Source organism: Primulina huaijiensis, chromosome 9, assembly GCF_012295235.1.
Source record: "Primulina huaijiensis isolate GDHJ02 chromosome 9, ASM1229523v2, whole genome shotgun sequence".
Classification (NCBI taxonomy): Eukaryota; Viridiplantae; Streptophyta; class Magnoliopsida; order Lamiales; family Gesneriaceae; genus Primulina; species Primulina huaijiensis.
Genome location: NC_133314.1, coordinates 2,216,711 through 2,233,599, shown reverse-complemented (window position 1 = coordinate 2,233,599; position 16,889 = coordinate 2,216,711). Strand labels below are relative to the sequence as shown.

The window sequence follows — 16,889 nt, the reverse complement described above, 5'->3', positions numbered from 1 at the left end:
ACCGGATATTCGTTTCACGGAATTGATTTGTGAGATGATCTCATATGAGTTTTTGTGATATGTTTTTATATTAAATCAAGCCATTCATTTACATCAATTTTAACTAAATACATGAAATTAGGATATAGAATTAAAAGTCAATCCAAATAGCAAACATCGAAATATTTGATATTAGGAATAATCACAACTAACATATAAAAATAAATAAATTAATTAATTAAAAAAAGAAATGATATCTACACTGGATCATTCTTGTCCCATGACAAGGAATGTGTAGAAACTACCCCGTGGTCCACTAGTCGAATGCCCTAAGGGGGTGTTTGGTAAGGTTGATAAGGTGAGTTTATTTTTTTTAACACATCTTATCCCTCGTTTGGTACGCGTGATTATTTAACCAAGTCAATCGATCATATGAATGATTAGGTTATATTAGGTAGGTTAAAATAATACCTCCTCACCCCCTAGGATTATTTATCATACTCTTAATCCTTCCTATTTTTTCAATTTTACCCTTCTCCTAAATTCAAACTCACCACCACTTCCTTCCACCGACCGTCCACGGACAACATCCGCCAAAGGCCGACCACCGCCGCCGGCCACCTCCGACCGTCGCCGACCACCGCCGCCGACGCTTCCGGCCATCCACCACCAGCCGCCGACAACCTCCGCCGACCCCGCCGTCTCCGGCCGATCGTTGTCGCCGCCTATGCCGGACCGCCGCCGCCAGAGTGGAAAAAGAAAAACAAAAAAAGAAAAGGCAATTTTGTCATTTAATCAAAAAATTCAAAATTATCCTACACTTAAAAATCATACCAAACATAATACAATTTTACATTATATATTATATTTCTATCACAATCATTTCTTTTATCATTTACATACTAATCATTAGTTTATTTTATCCTCCAAACCAAACGCAGGCTAAGCATCTTTCAGTCCCGATGCTCATTTTATTTATATTATTGAGTTGCGATTTATAATTATTTTGTTATAGTTTCAGTTATTATTTGAACAACAATGACACAACTAGGGACGTACATGAACTAAACCGCTTGTGAGCTATTCAAAACTCGATTGAGCTCGTTTAATGATGTTCATTAAGATAAACGAACTAAGATTGAGTTTTACAATATTTGTCTTGTTAGCTCGTGAATATGTTCGTTGGTAAGCTCATGAATCAAGTATTCGTAGATGAAAAATAATATTTTTGATATTTTAATTATGGATTTTACATTTACTTGTGAAAAATGTAGAAAATATATTAAATTTATTTATTAGAATAAAATTATAAATTTCAATAAGAAAATTATATTTTTCTATGAATATATATTTTATTTTTTAAGTAGTTTAATGAATATTTAAATTTATTATTTATGTTTATTAAATTTGTTTAGGATCGATAAAACTCGTGAGATATGAATATATTCGTTAAATAAAGCTCGATCTCGCCTTGATTTTAAACGATTCAAACTCAAACATTCAAGAGTTCAGCTTGACTTCGCTTGATTATATCCCTAGATGCAGCTATATTAAACATGTAATTTGCATGAGATAATGTCTGAGTTTTTTAAAATTATAAAATATATATTAAATGAGAAGATGGTATTTTTCCAAAATGATGAGAATATTTTCATAAAAAGCAATTTGTGCAACAAAGTATAAAAGTCTCTGGCTTAATATAATAATAATAAATAATAATAAAACATACAAATATATCACAAAATGCAATATCTCAAAATGCAATATCTCCTACATAAATAGATAGATGACGTAAAAATCCACCTAATATCCAATAAAATAAAGACCCAAAACAAATTTGGGCCTGGCCCTTCGGACACGCCCACGTGGCTAGTGATGCTTAATGGGCCCACACACCATGGCCTCTGATCACAGCTCCGTTAAATAATTTTCCATTTGCCCCACACCAAATTCGAGTCTCTCTCTTATTTATTCCGGCCATCTTTTTCAGATTTTCCCGGCAACTCTTTCCCCAAAAGTATATTTATACCCTACATTTCCTCACTCCTTATAATCCTTAAAATTACCATTTTTTCCCCAAACTTTTCGATTCTCTCCACTCCAAATAAAGTTCGAAACTTGGCCACTACTTCCACAAAACAAGAAAACGTACACTTGATGTGAATTACTCATTTTTTTAGGCCAAGAAAAGTGCTTGAAGTTGGACTTAACTTTTTCTACTCTTATCTGTTGTATTCTTGAAAAGGGTCTTGCGAAAATTCATCGGAAATGTTTTCTGGGAATGCAGAAATGAGTGTGCTCGAGCGGCAACGGGCACGTCTCAATTGCCAGCAAGAGAACTTGATCCAACACCATCCCTTTACTTATTTCAACGAGAACGAGCATTTTGATGGTGCTTTCTTGATGGGAAATGGAGATCAAGGTTTTGGTGAGCTGCTGATGGGCAGACCAATGAAGCCCGACCCGGGTTTCGAAGACGGGTGGAATGGTTTGAATTATGGGAATGGGTCCGAGTTTGAAATGAGTTGCGCTCTTCCAAGGACTGCTAGCTTCCCGCCGGCGGTGGCGGCTAGTGGTGGCAAAGGAAAGGAGGCTGCTTTGAGCTCTGCCACCGGAAAAGAGAGTTTCAAGAAGAGAAAGGCTGATAAAAATCATAGTACTGAGGTGAGTTCGTAGTTTAATTCTATAGCTGCAGGGGATGATGTTTAAAAGTTTTAAGTTTTTATTCGTAATCTTCCTATGATTTGAGTGTTATGATGTAAATTTGGGATATGAAATATGGGTTTTTGGGATATATTCAGGTAGCGGCGGAAGAAAAATCCCAGGACAAAAAGACGAAGGGGTGTGCAGAAGAGGACACGAAGATCACAGAACAAAACAGCAACAGCAAGAGCACCGTCACTACTGTCAACGACAATAACAACAAAGGAACTTCTGACGAAAATTTGAAGGAAAATTCGAAGCCCTCCGAGGCTCCAAAGCCAGATTATATACATGTTCGAGCTCGACGTGGGCAAGCCACGGACAGCCACAGCTTGGCGGAAAGGGTAAGAACACTAAGACCCTATTTATCGGGTTTTCGAGTGGAGATTCCTCTGCTAGAAAACCCAGTAATAGCTTCTTCTTTTTTCAACCCGTCGCCTGTAAGATTTAGTTTGATGGATTTTTACATAATGCTGGCAGGTTCGGAGGGAAAAAATCAGTGAAAGAATGAAATACCTACAAGATTTAGTTCCGGGATGCAACAAGATCACTGGGAAAGCCGGGATGCTGGACGAGATAATCAACTATGTCCAATCCCTTCAGAGACAAGTAGAGGTACATAAAACCAGAGCCATTTGTTACCAAATTTAGCAATTATTTGCGCCTCTAAAAATGAATTTAATCAGTCGATATTATGACAGTTCTTATCCATGAAACTGGCGGTGATGAATCCAAGATTGGATTTTGAAACTGACAACTATTTAGCAAAAGAGGTATAGAGCATGCTTTCCAATCCTATACATACCCCTTAAGTCGTCTCACTATCGATTTTGACATGCATTATTTGGATGAAACAGATGTTTCAGGTTTGTGCATCTAGCATTCCTGCAATTGGGTCATCGTCGGAATCTGTCAATCCTACTCATCTTCAGTTCAATGGATTAGGACAAGGAGTTTCAAGTTGTGGCCTAGAAATGGGAGCAAATCCTCCGGATGCCACACTTCGGAGAACGATCAGTGCTCCTGTATCAATTCCGGATGCCCTTTTCGACTCATCCTCTTTGAATGTAAGTATTTTACCATCTAATTCTTGGTTGTAGATAATTTCTTAAGCATATTTCCTAAAAACCAACTTCAATATGCAGCAAATTCAGCCATTAACTTGGGCTGCCGAGTTGCAAAATCTATACGGTATGGAATACCAACAAGGAAGATCAACATCATTTGTTTCTCAGCCGTTTTCAGGTATTCTTCGGAGTTCATTCAGACTTTGATCGCTGTTTTTTTTTTTTATAATTTAAAGAAACAGAAAATCCCGCAAATTTAAGGATATAATCACATTATATTATGCATTCTTTTCGTTTTTATTTTTTTTCATTTTTTCTTGAAACCCAAAAAAACAGTGAAATATACGTTATTAAAAATCCCATTCCCCCCTCAGGTGGTCCTCATGAATAAAGTAGTGTATTAGGTGGTTTGCCTTTTGTCTACCACATTAAATGAATCAATGATCAAAGACACCAGGCTTCTAAATGTCAATAATTCACGAACACAATGCTGTAAAATATACAAGCAGTTCCGGCAAGAGTTCTGATACAGAATTGACACATTGTGGCCAACTAATTCCTGCATCAACCATAAATATTCTCAAAATTTATACCATATAACTAAAGATAATGTTCTAATTCTAAGACCCAATTCATGTTTTCGTTTTTACGTAAAATTTGAATATTGAAACTATAAATAATTTTTGCAGGTTTCATCGATGCCAGCCATGTGAAACAGGAGATGTGAGTTACTACTGCTAACGAGACGTCCCAGAACGAGCTCCAGCTCGAGCCCCAGCCAGAACCCTGATTCGTACCATGACGATTTCTTTTGGTTATCCAGAAATACATGCCGTGTTTATCTTGTGTATACTAGCAGTCGAGAAATATGCATGATGGCGATGATGAGCAAATGATAATGAGAAAGTAGCCAAAATTTGCTATTAATCATCCCTGTGTCAATTTGCATCTGCCTTCACTCACACACACTCCCCAAATTTGCAAATTAGCCCCAAAAAAATTAACGCTGATAGATGCAGCAGATACCAAATAAGCGAAACATCATCATCAGATTGCACAAGTTATCCACAATATTAAATCTGAAAGCAATTTTAAGCAATCCATGCAAGATAAGAAGACAAGAGCCAACCTGTAGAACGTAGATGTTTACTGTTGCAAGATTAGAACGAGACCTGTCATTTTATCCGGACTTCATAATATCATTTAATAAAATATTTGGCATCTTTTACAAGGAATTTCATTCGAATTATATACACAAATTTTCTAAATTGTAAATTCTGACACTCTAAAACAGTCCAGATCCAAGTAAAAGCTCCACCAGCCCAAAAACTTTAAACATTAATGACATCAAATAGTTATGTTTCTAGGAGGTGATGATGAGGTTCAAATTGGTCATTTGCTAAAAGGACTAGGAATCTTGGAAACCATCATGAATACCAGGACTAGTTTCCTAGCAATGATGTAAATGGTTGACGAAACGGTACGAGTTGCAGTCTTTTGAGCATCATAATTCAATGATGAACTTCAAGAAAGGCAAAACTAATAAGTCACTTTTTTCCCAGCAAGAGGAAAATGTTGATGCCATCAATTATCAACACAAAAGATTCTTCTGACTCCAATTTCCTTTTTAGAATCAAGTAAAAAGTTGGATAACACTTAGAAACACTTAACCGAACCCTTGTATCAATTAATTGGAATCTGAGGTTGCAGGAGGAAGACATCATGCCTCTCAATGAAAAACAATTTAAATTTTTTTGTGCTTGATTTTTCATAGAATTCGAGTTTCAACAGCCTCACTTGAACCTATAATTCGCCTTTGTGCTCGAGAACTTGCGTCCGCGTCGAATCAAACATGCAACTTATTATATATTTAGTCTATACAATTTGCATTCATATTCACATCCTTATTTTCACAGTGCATAATTATTGAGTGAATAAATGACTAAATGAGCCTTTACCATACAATATGGAGAGATGAACAAATATGCCTACCAGCCTATAGCATTAAGAACCAGAGGTGTCAGCCATTCGATTATGTTATTTATATCATGCTAGTCCTATCCAAAAAAATTAATGTGTCTCTACATGCCTATAAAATTAAAATTGCATCAATTGATCTATCGCCCTCGATATTTGATAATTAATCATAGCAATACTCTCAAGTTAGAGCTAAGGTCCTAAAATAGTTTTAACATAATTAGTGTGTATAGGATTGTATTGTGACAGGATCGATGATGGACCAGGTTCATACTGGCATGATAGCATCCATGAATAAATTACTCGAGTGCGGTACAACAATGCTAGTATGATACAATTCGACTCGGAATGATAACCAGATTACTTGAATCCAATTAAAACCGATTTCAAGTCGAGCTTTGATCAAGGTGCTTGTGAACTATCACAAGAGGATCAGATCACTTGAGTCCTATATATTTGCTAGCATGGTGTAGAATTCCACCAAAACTCCCGCCGATTGCCGTACAGATTTATAAAGGCAAACCAGAATTAGCACATCGCAAACCACAAACGTATTTAAATCAACATATGGCTCAAATGCGATCAAGCAATGATACTAGAATATCCTCAAGCATATTGCACTCCAAATAAACAATTAAACCATTTCCTTGTTGATCATTAATAACCATCATCATAAATCTTGAGAAGTTTGTCGTTCAGAGTTTTCAGAATAAAATTGCAATAAGGCATATCAATATGAACACAAGCACCACTATACCGACCCAAAAGGCCCAAGTCCTCTTGTTCTTCATCCGTTTAGCACGGTCAAGCTCTTTTGTACCACCAATGATATACGCTCCAGCATTCACCACATTTTGCTCAATATTATTCATTTGTTCTCCCTGTGTTTCAACCATAACAGCCATATCAAGAAACACTTGATGTAGTTCAACCAAGCTTCTCTGTATTTCCTTCACTGCCTCATGCCTTTCATGGTTCTCCAACATTAAATCTCCCTTCCCCTCGAAAATCCCTTCGAGCCCACCTCCCGAGATCATCTTTTCAACAACTGCCTCACTCGGTTGTTCCCCCGTGGCACTATAATACCTCCTCTTGAGCCCTTCTTTGTGATCGGAAACAATTTTTTCCCTCAAACACTGAAAATCATTCATCAAATCTTTCAACTTGACTCTAAGTCCATGAGTCACTGAGATTCTTGTGCGATCTATTGGGCTTCCTTCTCCATACGCAGCAGAGATGCTACGATTAGCCACATTGGACTTGTCCAGCACTTCCAATCTTGTTTTGATGATTTTGGCCTTTCTGAGAACGGTGACCATATCGGAATTTAACTGGTCCCTTAATCCTCGAAGAACCTTGGAACTTTGAGAGGATTTTGTCCCTTCATTGAGGTCTTGAAGATCAAGAAGCAGATTGGTGATCTCTTCCATATCAGCCTTGATAGTGCCCACTTCTTCAAAAAATTTCGACAGATTATTTTCATCTTCAGGGTTGAGCTGACCCATTTCAATATCTGGCCCTGCCTCGAGATCCTTCATCGCCTGTTTCTTGAGATCAACATAACTTAGAAACGATTTTGTCATAAGATCGTTCATCTTGGTGCAGAGTCTTGCAATACCAACAATCAAATAAAAACAAAATTCAGCCCTCGTGACATAAAAAATCCAATCATATGATAAGAAACACACATTAAAAAAATCATATGCCAATCATAGACAAATCCAACCAAAACCCTCACACACACCTCGTGTGACAGAAAATTTAATCATGCAAAAGAGAATCTACGCAAATAAATCCGTACAATTCTGAAAATAAATCCAAAGCAACCTACCACTTCTTCAAAATCTAAATACAGTAAATGTAACAGCACAGTGAAAAGAACTTTTCAACATTACTTAAACCAATCGATTATTGTACAGCTATCCTATCACAGATGAAAGTGTCACAGATATATCAATTGGGATCAGAAAGAAACAAAACTCCGTCTCATCAACACTCGATAACTACAACAACAGAATGAATAATTTCGAATCAACAGAATATAACTAAAATCAGAAGAAACAAAGACCGGCAGAAAAAAGAAAACCTTGAAGAAACGGGGAGGCCGAACAAAGGGCGAAGGAAAGGGTTTTCCTCTTCTTGATCTGAAACGTATTCCGGCAATGAATGTGTTGATTGGAAAAACGGAGGAGGGTTTAAAGGAATTATCCTTCTCTCTTTTCTTTTTCTTTTTTTCCTCTTTGGCCGTTGAGTTTTTTGTTGTGATTTCAAATTTAAATTTGGAAAAAGGTATTATTATTTTATGTGACCGTTAGAAATGTACATATTTTATTTCGAATTTTTTTTTTGTTCTCTTTATATTAAAATAACATGACAGACAGTAATAAGTTTATGTAGGAGCAAACGACTTGTGAAACGATATCATATGATACTGAAATATAATACTATAGACATAAAATAATATATTCTTTATGAGTTGAGTTGGGTCGAAAATCTTTCTCACAAAATATACCACTCAGACGATCTCTCAAGAATTTTGTGTTTTTTTATAATTATGAAATATACAATTTTAACTAGGCAAACACTTGTGTGGGACGGTCTCACGGGTCGTATTTTGTGAGACGGATATCTTATTTGGGTCATCTATGAAAAAATATTATTTTTTATGCTAAGAGTATTACTTTTTATTGTGAGTAGATTTGACTCATCTCACAGATAAAAATTCGTGAGACCGTCTCACAAAAGATTTACTATTTTAATTATATTCTTCTATATCGAATAAGAATATAAATTTAAAAAAATTTAATTTTTTTTTATCTATAATTATAATGATCTCACTTTTTTTTATGACATAATATATTGTTTCAAAATAACTCAAACAAAACGGTATGATTCCTAAAAAAACATGAATAAATCTCGTGTGAGACGGTCTCACGAATTTTTATCTGTAGACGGATCAACCCTACCGATATTCACAATAAAAAGTAATACTCTTAGCATAAAAAGTAATACTTTTTCATGGATGACTCAAATAAGAGATTCGACTCACGAAATTGATCTGTGAGATAGTCTCACAATAGTTTATGTGAAAAAACATAATGGTATGATACAAAGTGGATTTACTTTTAAGATGATTTAAGAAATAAAATTATAAATAGAATCAAACTTATTACTTATATAACACATTAAAAATGGTGAGTGTTAAATACCCTCCCTACATTAAAAATATTATTTTCATTTCATTATATAAAAGTGTAGTTACACTTATAATAATAATTAATATCGAATTTCATCGCATTTTATAATCAATACGCTCAAATGAGAATGAATAGAAATTAATACAAAAATTAAGAAGAAAAATAAATGTCAAATATATTAATATAGAATATGCGAATAAAAAAATTGTTCTTAATTATGTAGTTATCTGATAATTATTTGTCGTCGGTTGTTATTAATTTGTGAGTAAGAACATAAATATCTCTTAATAAGATAGAAATTTGAGTTCGATCCGAGCTATAATTATTTGAAAATAATAAAATTTCTTTCATTTGAAATTCATTTTCAACTTGAAAATTTAAAACATACTATTTAAGTTCGATATGTTATCCGTAATTAAAATTCTATAAAAGATAATAAATTTAATTTCATTAAAATTTATTTTAAAAAAAAAAATCGTTTTCGTTGTATTAAATAAAAAAGATATTTGTTATAATTAAATTTCGATAATTTTCCTATAAATCCAATCCAATTAATTCACCTTTGTTCAAATAGATTCGTATAAATAATGCAAGCTTTGAGCTCTGGTTAAATCTGGTCAAAAAAATCAATGGCGAAGAGCAAAATACTGGTGATCGGCGTGACCGGAAACCTAGGATTCGAGCTCGCGAAAGCCAGTTTAAGCGCATCGTATCAAACATTCGGACTCGTCAGAGATTCTGCGTTTTCTGATCAGGACAAAGTTCGAAAAATTCGTTTCCTCTCCGATGCTGGTCTCCAAATCTTCAAGGCATGCCTGCTAAACAGTAAATTTTTGTTTTTTTCCTCAAAATGTTTGCATCTGATTGTTGATTTGATTGTTTTGCGTATAGGGTTCATTGCAAGATGAAATTAGTTTAGTGGAAGCTTTGAAGCAAGTGGATGTTGTAATTTGTGCCGTTTCTTCGAAGCAAGTACTAGACCAGAAGCCTCTTATTTCCGCAATCAGACGTGCCGGCTGCATCAAGGTATTTTTTATTTATTTATTTTCATTGCACTTCTTTGACAATAATTTTAATTAATTTGGTGTAGCTATGAATGTGAGTATGCATAAAAATGTGATTGCATAAGATTGTAATTTAGAACTTTACTTGCAGAGATGACTAAGCTTTTTTTTTTTTAATATTAAGTAGATAAATTTGTTATCGCTATGTTTCAACCTTTCTTCCATTCATTTCAAGATTTTGTGGATAATGCTTTTAAAATATAGCGACAAAAGGAAAGCAAATTTGATGGAAACTGGTTTTTTTTTTAGTTTCCTGTCCAGGGGACTTGGTGAATGCAACTAAACTAATGAAATAGAGTGTGATAGGTTGTAAATCTTGTTTTTCCGTAAAAATTATTAAATGTCCTGTTATGAGTGGGGTGTACTCTGTTTTAATGGTAATTCAGGATGGTGCAGAGGTTTTTTCCGTCTGAATTTGGAGCGGATCCTGACAAAATGCGTGTGTCTGACCTGGATCATGGATTTTATTTGAGGAAATCTGAAATAAGGCGTCTTGTAGAAGCAGAAGCCATTCCATACACCTACATTTGCTGCAACTTTTACATGAGCTACCTGCTCCCTTCCCTCATTCAGCCTGGCTTGAAATTACCACCAAGAGATAAAGTTAGTGTATTCGGAGATGGAAATGTTGAAGGTTTCGCTGTTAAACCTCTTCTTCACTGAATTTAGCTTGTTTTCTGGAAATGAAATAGAAAATCAATGTGTAATTCCTCTTGCATCGCGTGGACTGGCTCAGGATCAGCTAATGTTCATCTGTTAGTTGACAATGGATGTACAGTTGGTCGTGACAGCTTTGGTTCTGTTTAGTTGAGGGAAGCGATTGGAAACTGGGGGCAAAAATTACGTTTTTACTAAATCACCCAAAAAATCATTTGCTTTTCTTGTTTTCACAGGTGTATTCATGAAGGAAAAGGATGTTGCTGCCTTCACTATAAGCGCGGTGGATGATCCACGGACCTTGAACAAGGTGCTATACCTGAGACCACCTGGAAATACTATTTCCATGAATGAGCTCATTGATATTTGGGAGGATAAAATTGGGACAAAACTTGAGAGGATTTGCATCACAAAGGAAGAGCTTCTCAAGAAAATTCATGGTATGGAACCTTATTGCCTTGCTATTTGTTGAGCTTCTCAAGAAAATGTACCATAATTTCACTTCTTTCTTTTAAGTATGGAACCTTATTGCCTTGCTATGTGTTGAGTTGAATCTTTTGTGTTGTGCGATATAATGATATAATGATTCTGCTGGCTTCGCTTCTTGTCAAAACTCAAATCCAACCTCGGGTTATGAATTTCACTCTTTTTTTCTTGCATAATATATTTATCTACGAATTTCATCCATATTCTAAGTGAGTTTGTTTACCATCTTACGTTGTGTTTCAGAAACTCCATACCCGGACAACATGGAGTTGGTTTTCATATACTCTGTATTTGTTGAGGGGGATCAAACATACTTCGACATAAACTCGTCTGGCAACGTGGAAGGGTCGCAGTTGTATCCAAATATCCAGTACACAACCATAAGCGAGTACCTGGATACCCTAGTGTAACGTAATTTTTACAAAAAAATCTACGGACCTGTTGTAATTTCTCGACCTTTTTTTCCTTGTATGATCAGTTTGTGCATTGAATTACAAATTGATTAATAGAATGGGTTAATATCTACTAATTTAAAATATAAGCGATATGACAACATTTCTGTCATCAACAAATGTTTTATAATCCACATGTAATAAATAATCTTATGATTATTAGGGATTATGTACTTGATCGATAAAGTAAAGGGAAAAAATTAATTGGGTAATAATTCGGCTTAGAAATTTGAAGCAAATATTAAAAAGATTGGGATGAAAACTACAAACTTTAAATCCATTACCACAAAATTCTTAATGTGGAATACCCCATTCAGCACTTCAAAAACTAACCCCAGAAATCTGAAAAATTATGAGCATCCGTATAATTTCATCACCATTTGATTGTTGATGCATTCTATGCTTCACGAATGAAGTTTATGATACATATTACTAATTATACGAAGCAAAATATTTTAAAATCTTACACAAAAAAATACGTATGATAAATACATCCAGTATTGCATAGAATGATTTGACCATAGAATAAACCCAAAAATAATTGATGTTTCAACCTCAAACTTCCAGTTGGAAGTTCATTTTGGGCCCTCTACTTAACCCCTTTCTTTCCTCCCTTTCCCTTACCTGTTCCAGAACTTTTTACAGATCCTTTACCCTTTTGCTTTCCATTCTTGCCTTTCCCTTGCCCTTTTTTGCTCATTCCATGTTTTCTAGCATCCTTTTTCATCCTTGGATCAACGAGTACTTTCCCTTTACCAGGCCTCACTTGGACCCCTTTCTTAGCCACGACGTACTCCTTTTCAGGTTTCTTGGGTGCCGCTTTCTTGTAAAGCTGTTCGATCATCTTCCTCTTTGAACGATCTGAGATTTCTGTCTGGTCTGATATGGAATTAGCCTTTTTCCGAACCTTCTCTAGCTGTCTAAAGGTTGCCCGTTTCTTTCGGGCTTTGGCTTGTGCCACCTTCTTAGCAGGACGTGCATCGATTTCTTTAAACTGTGCCCTCATTGCAGCTACTTCCTCTTTTGTCACTGGCTTAATTGGTTGGCGATGCTTTTTTTCTTCGTCCAAGAACCACTTAGGTAGCCCCTCATCGTGAAACATATATTTGTTATATGCGTCATCAAGCATGTCTTCTCTCTGCTTTTTCGTCAGCATTTTTTTCGCGCATGCCAATATTTCTGCTTTTGTATCAATGCTATCATTATCCGAGTCATCCTCAGACGATGAATCACTTGAATCCGTTTCTGGAGCAGGAACTATTTCAAAACCATCTTCTACCTTGGATGATTGGGTCATCTGGGTTCGGCCCTTCTTTGTCTGACCAATGGGTTCTTCCAATGAGTCTTCACTTTTCTTCCCAGGAACCCTATGATGTTCGATTGGCTTATCTATCGGTATTTCATCCTCGGAATCATCCTTCTCCAGTTCTTCGAGTTCATCTCCATCCACGAAGACATCTTGACTGAACCATTGTGATGCAATTTCTTCTTGAGTAGGCACATATTGCTTCAGTGGCAACACCAGTGGATTTGCTTCACGTTCATTCTTTTCATTGTCCGAATCTTGATCAGAGTGAACCATGCTATCATCACCCTGTAATACTACACCAATTATTTGTGGCCGAGTAAATCTGCTTAGATTTTGTGCTTCAGTTTTCCTAATAATGACAGTACCTTCAAAAGTTGGTCATCATTTGAGTAAGTCTGCTTCGACCTTTTCCTCTGTTTTGTACTTCCTTCTTTTTTAGCCACAAACCTTTCATATGCTTCATCAAGTAATTCGTCCACGTGCTCATTGTACCTGAATGTAAGATGGATCCATTCAATTATTTAATTACAAAAACCTCTGTCAAATCGCTCTAGTTCACAGAAACATAAAAAGCTTACCGTTTACGATCTTCTTCAGAGTCCACATCACTGGATGTGTACCCTTCAGCTTCATCGTGGCTTTCTTCACTTTCAGAATTCCTGACCTCCTCAATATCATCTTCATATTCATTATTTTCAACAGCCACAAGAGCTTTCTTTCCCTGAGGAAAATTTTAAAATAAAATGTTAGTCTATTCAATCGCAAATCCAATCCATTCATGATTTTCTTTCAATTTCATTTTCCCTTTGGGTGAGGCAAAGGAGTTGAATTCACTGCTTGACCGTGTCACTGAGATATGCATTGGTTTAAAGGGTGAGACCGTGTCACTAAGATATGCAATTGTTTAAAGGACGAGGAAGTAAAAACAGAATATCAAAGTATGGAAATAAAATAAAAGATGAGGCAAAGACTGAAACAAGGAAAACAATATCACTACCCAAAACGGTACTGAAATAACAAATTGTAGAATGTACCTTCATGGAAGTCAGAGAAAACAGCTCCTGATCAATGTAACCATCATCCATTGCATCTGTCTGCTTGCCCAATGCTTTACGAGCTTTGTCCTTAAAAAATTTTGAAACAAAAATCAGACAAATTAACAGCACATTTGAGCACTACAGGTAAATCATTCAAATGACATAATATATTCAAGGCGAATGTAAAGATCTTGTGAAAGTGCAACACATGTTGCACAAAAATGATTATGAGATGATGCAATGGATAGACTAGAGACAACCTCAGCATAGTTTATGGTGAATTTAATATCATATAAACAAGATCAAAAGATTTGAGTGGAAATACAAAAGCTGGCATAAGAAAGCTGTGTGAAGAAAGTGAGTGCAGAGCAAAAATGTAATGGCGCAAAAGATGTCAACAAGTCACAATCAGTGTATCCTGATTCGTTGGGAAACCTTCCCAATAATGACACAGGACATCCATCATAACTCTCATTTTTCTTCAAAAAGAGAATAGAAGAAAGAAGGGGAAAAAATTATACAACTAGGTGTATTACCTTGGCTTGTCTTTTAGCTAGCAGTTTCTTTGCTCGTTTCTTCTTACGATCCATGGCATTTGTTAGCTCCTCCATTTCATTGAGAACTCTCTCATCTTCGTCTTCCTTTTTTTCCTGTTCAGGAGGAGTGGTAGATGTGCTCTTTTCTGAAGGAGACAATGCCTTTCTGATATGCATACGCCACCTGATAGACAAAAGAGAACAATTGATGGAATTGAACAACTATCAAGGGACGCAATTGTTGTCCAATTTCTGAAATGTTATCTATTCATTAAAATCTCACTTTAGAAGATGCTTGAAATCTTGCTTTCCCAGAACACGAAGATCATCACATAGAGCTTTAACCTGTCACAATATTTAAAGAATACAGGCTGGAAAATTATCGAACAAGATACCAGGTAATTGTTGTCTTAAAAGATTAAATCATCTCACAAATAATCAGGCGGTATACCTCCTCTGTAGTCAAAGTATGTTCCTTCACTGGTGAACATGCAGGATCATCAAATGTTATAGAAGTGACTGAACCAAGAATCTCAAGAGGAGAGTTGGACCAAATAAACTCCGATGCTGAGCACAGCTTTCTCAGAGTTGTATCTCCATCCTCGTACCTATGAACAAAACCATGTACAAAAATTTAGGAACAAAAGAAATGGAAAAAAGTTAAAATAATTCTCCTGCGTGTCAAGAAGTGGTCCTAAATAATCAAGAATAATAACATAAAGAATTGACTTGATACGTACAAACATGACAAAATACCAGGTAACATAATCAGTAGCCGGATTGAGAATTATTATATTCTACATTATTTGAGAAAAAACAAAAATGATCTAACAAAATCAGTACGTTTAGCACAATCATACAGCATTCGCTTAATTTTTCTTTAATAAGCAGACCCAAAAGCTTGTTTGGAATAAGTACCCATCACGATGACGCTTTTGCTTTGTTCCTCTTAATACATCCACAACCTGTTGATTTCAATTCCACATACATGAGTATCTGGCACAAAAATTATACGCATACCCGAACATATGAAGATGTAAAGAAGTTTTTTATTCCAAAAAAAAAGAAAGAAGTTCTGAGATATGTCAAATTACCTTTGGAGGTTCTTTTCCTCCTTGAAATAGATGCTTTACATCCAGAAGACGAGGGTCAATCTTTGCAGGTGCTTTATACTTCAATCCAATAATATAAATTTCAGCTGACGTTGATCGACTAGCTTGTGGTTTGTCTACTTCAACCTTTTCAAATAGCTGCATAGAGACTCGGAGCTCGGAAAATGCCTCGTTTCAAAATAGGAATTGTTCCAACAAAATAATAGTTACCTGTCTAAGACAATATAGAACTGCGGTGTAGTCTTGGGACCTGAAAACCTACAAGTAAACAGCACATAATGAAGCTAATATCCAGTTTATTCATTATTTCAAAACAGGGCTACCTGCACAGATAGCCCAATAGAGGTAGAGAGGGTATAACATGATTACAGATGGTAAAAATAGAGCGTAAGCAACAAAAATGTTAAGGAATTGATTAATGAAAAATAGTATGATTATTAAATAGACACCAAACAAACATTCTAAAATGCAGAACCAAAATAAGGAATAAAACTGCCAAATTTCCAACTTTTAGGGTCCTTTAGCACCACAATGGTTTCCATATGCACAATCTAAACATGAGGCCAAATTTTATGGCAGTGGTCATGCCCGCTGAATTAAAATTAACTAAGAACAATCCATTTCAACTTAATGTTCTACCCATCGATTCTAAAGCCTTGATTTCTAGAGAAAACTCAGGTACAAATTTATGGAAAAATAGCAATTCCTTAGCGTAAAAATAGGTGCAGTCTAGTACAAAGTAAAATCCACACCTTAGTAACAAATGTTCCTTTAGGAGCCAATAACTCCGCAGCAAGTTTCACCGAATCAATAACCAACGCATTCTGATTAGTAGCCTCCTTTGCCCACGCGCCACCAACATTCGGCGATCCATCATGTAAAATCAAATCAAACGCCCGGCATCCATTCTCAGCCATTATCCGCTTAACGGCGGCTCGGCACTTCGGCTCGGTAATATCCTCCTGCAATGAAACAGCGCCACGTACAGGTCGGATAGGATCCAGGTCGACGCCGATAACAAGGCTCCCGATGGGAACTCGCTCGACACACACTTGCATCCATCCCCCCGGCGCGGCGCAGAGGTCGAGCACCGAGCGAGCCGAGCGGAGGAAGCTGAACTTGGACTCGAGCTGGACGAGTTTCCAGGCGGCACGTGATCTGTATCCGTGCTCTTTGGCTAAGTGGTAGTACTTGTCTAGCCTGTGTTTTCCCTTCACTTTCCCCATGGTCGGCCCTTTCTGCTCTGGTATCAAATTAGGGTTTTCGAGGGGGTTTATTGAATTTGAACGGATGGGTAGAGCGGGTTGGGTCGT

General features: G+C 36.2%; 4 protein-coding genes across 5 annotated transcripts; 2 read left to right on the top strand and 2 right to left on the bottom strand.

Annotated features, from left to right (window-relative positions):
* The first annotated feature begins 1,953 nt into the window (after positions 1-1,953).
* LOC140985392 (transcription factor bHLH63-like) lies at positions 1,954-4,676 on the top strand. Of its 2 annotated transcripts, none has more exons than XM_073453246.1 (7): positions 1,954-2,643; positions 2,781-3,026; positions 3,163-3,297; positions 3,384-3,455; positions 3,549-3,749; positions 3,828-3,927; positions 4,439-4,676. In XM_073453246.1, the coding sequence occupies exons 1-7, from the start codon at positions 2,248-2,250 to the stop codon at positions 4,474-4,476; spliced, it is 1,188 nt and encodes a 395-aa protein (XP_073309347.1). In that variant the 5' UTR covers positions 1,954-2,247; the 3' UTR covers positions 4,477-4,676. The 2 variants fall into 2 exon arrangements, with proteins under 2 accessions (XP_073309347.1, XP_073309346.1); XM_073453245.1 differs by having other exon boundaries at positions 1,959-2,643; positions 3,540-3,749.
* Positions 4,677-6,353: 1,677 nt separating this feature from the next.
* On the bottom strand, positions 6,354-7,990 carry LOC140984960 (syntaxin-112-like). Its single transcript, XM_073452669.1, has 2 exons — positions 7,813-7,990; positions 6,354-7,334 (listed from the first exon to the last, which is right to left on the bottom strand). Exon 2 carries the CDS (start codon positions 7,319-7,321, stop codon positions 6,431-6,433), a length of 891 nt encoding a protein of 296 aa, XP_073308770.1. The 5' UTR covers positions 7,322-7,334; positions 7,813-7,990; the 3' UTR covers positions 6,354-6,430.
* Positions 7,991-9,485: 1,495 nt separating this feature from the next.
* On the top strand, positions 9,486-11,662 carry LOC140984009 (probable pinoresinol-lariciresinol reductase 3). Its single transcript, XM_073451151.1, has 5 exons — positions 9,486-9,732; positions 9,815-9,949; positions 10,384-10,621; positions 10,881-11,084; positions 11,374-11,662. The coding sequence occupies exons 1-5, from the start codon at positions 9,553-9,555 to the stop codon at positions 11,538-11,540; spliced, it is 924 nt and encodes a 307-aa protein (XP_073307252.1). The 5' UTR covers positions 9,486-9,552; the 3' UTR covers positions 11,541-11,662.
* A 263-nt stretch (positions 11,663-11,925) lies between these two features.
* Positions 11,926-16,853, bottom strand: LOC140984554 (adoMet-dependent rRNA methyltransferase spb1-like). Its single transcript, XM_073452065.1, has 11 exons — positions 16,329-16,853; positions 15,787-15,834; positions 15,559-15,714; positions 15,383-15,429; positions 14,916-15,072; positions 14,748-14,809; positions 14,465-14,648; positions 13,926-14,015; positions 13,470-13,612; positions 13,257-13,383; positions 11,926-13,176 (listed from the first exon to the last, which is right to left on the bottom strand). Exons 1-11 carry the CDS (start codon positions 16,800-16,802, stop codon positions 12,172-12,174), a joined length of 2,493 nt encoding a protein of 830 aa, XP_073308166.1. The 5' UTR covers positions 16,803-16,853; the 3' UTR covers positions 11,926-12,171.
* Between the last annotated feature and the right edge of the window lie 36 nt (positions 16,854-16,889).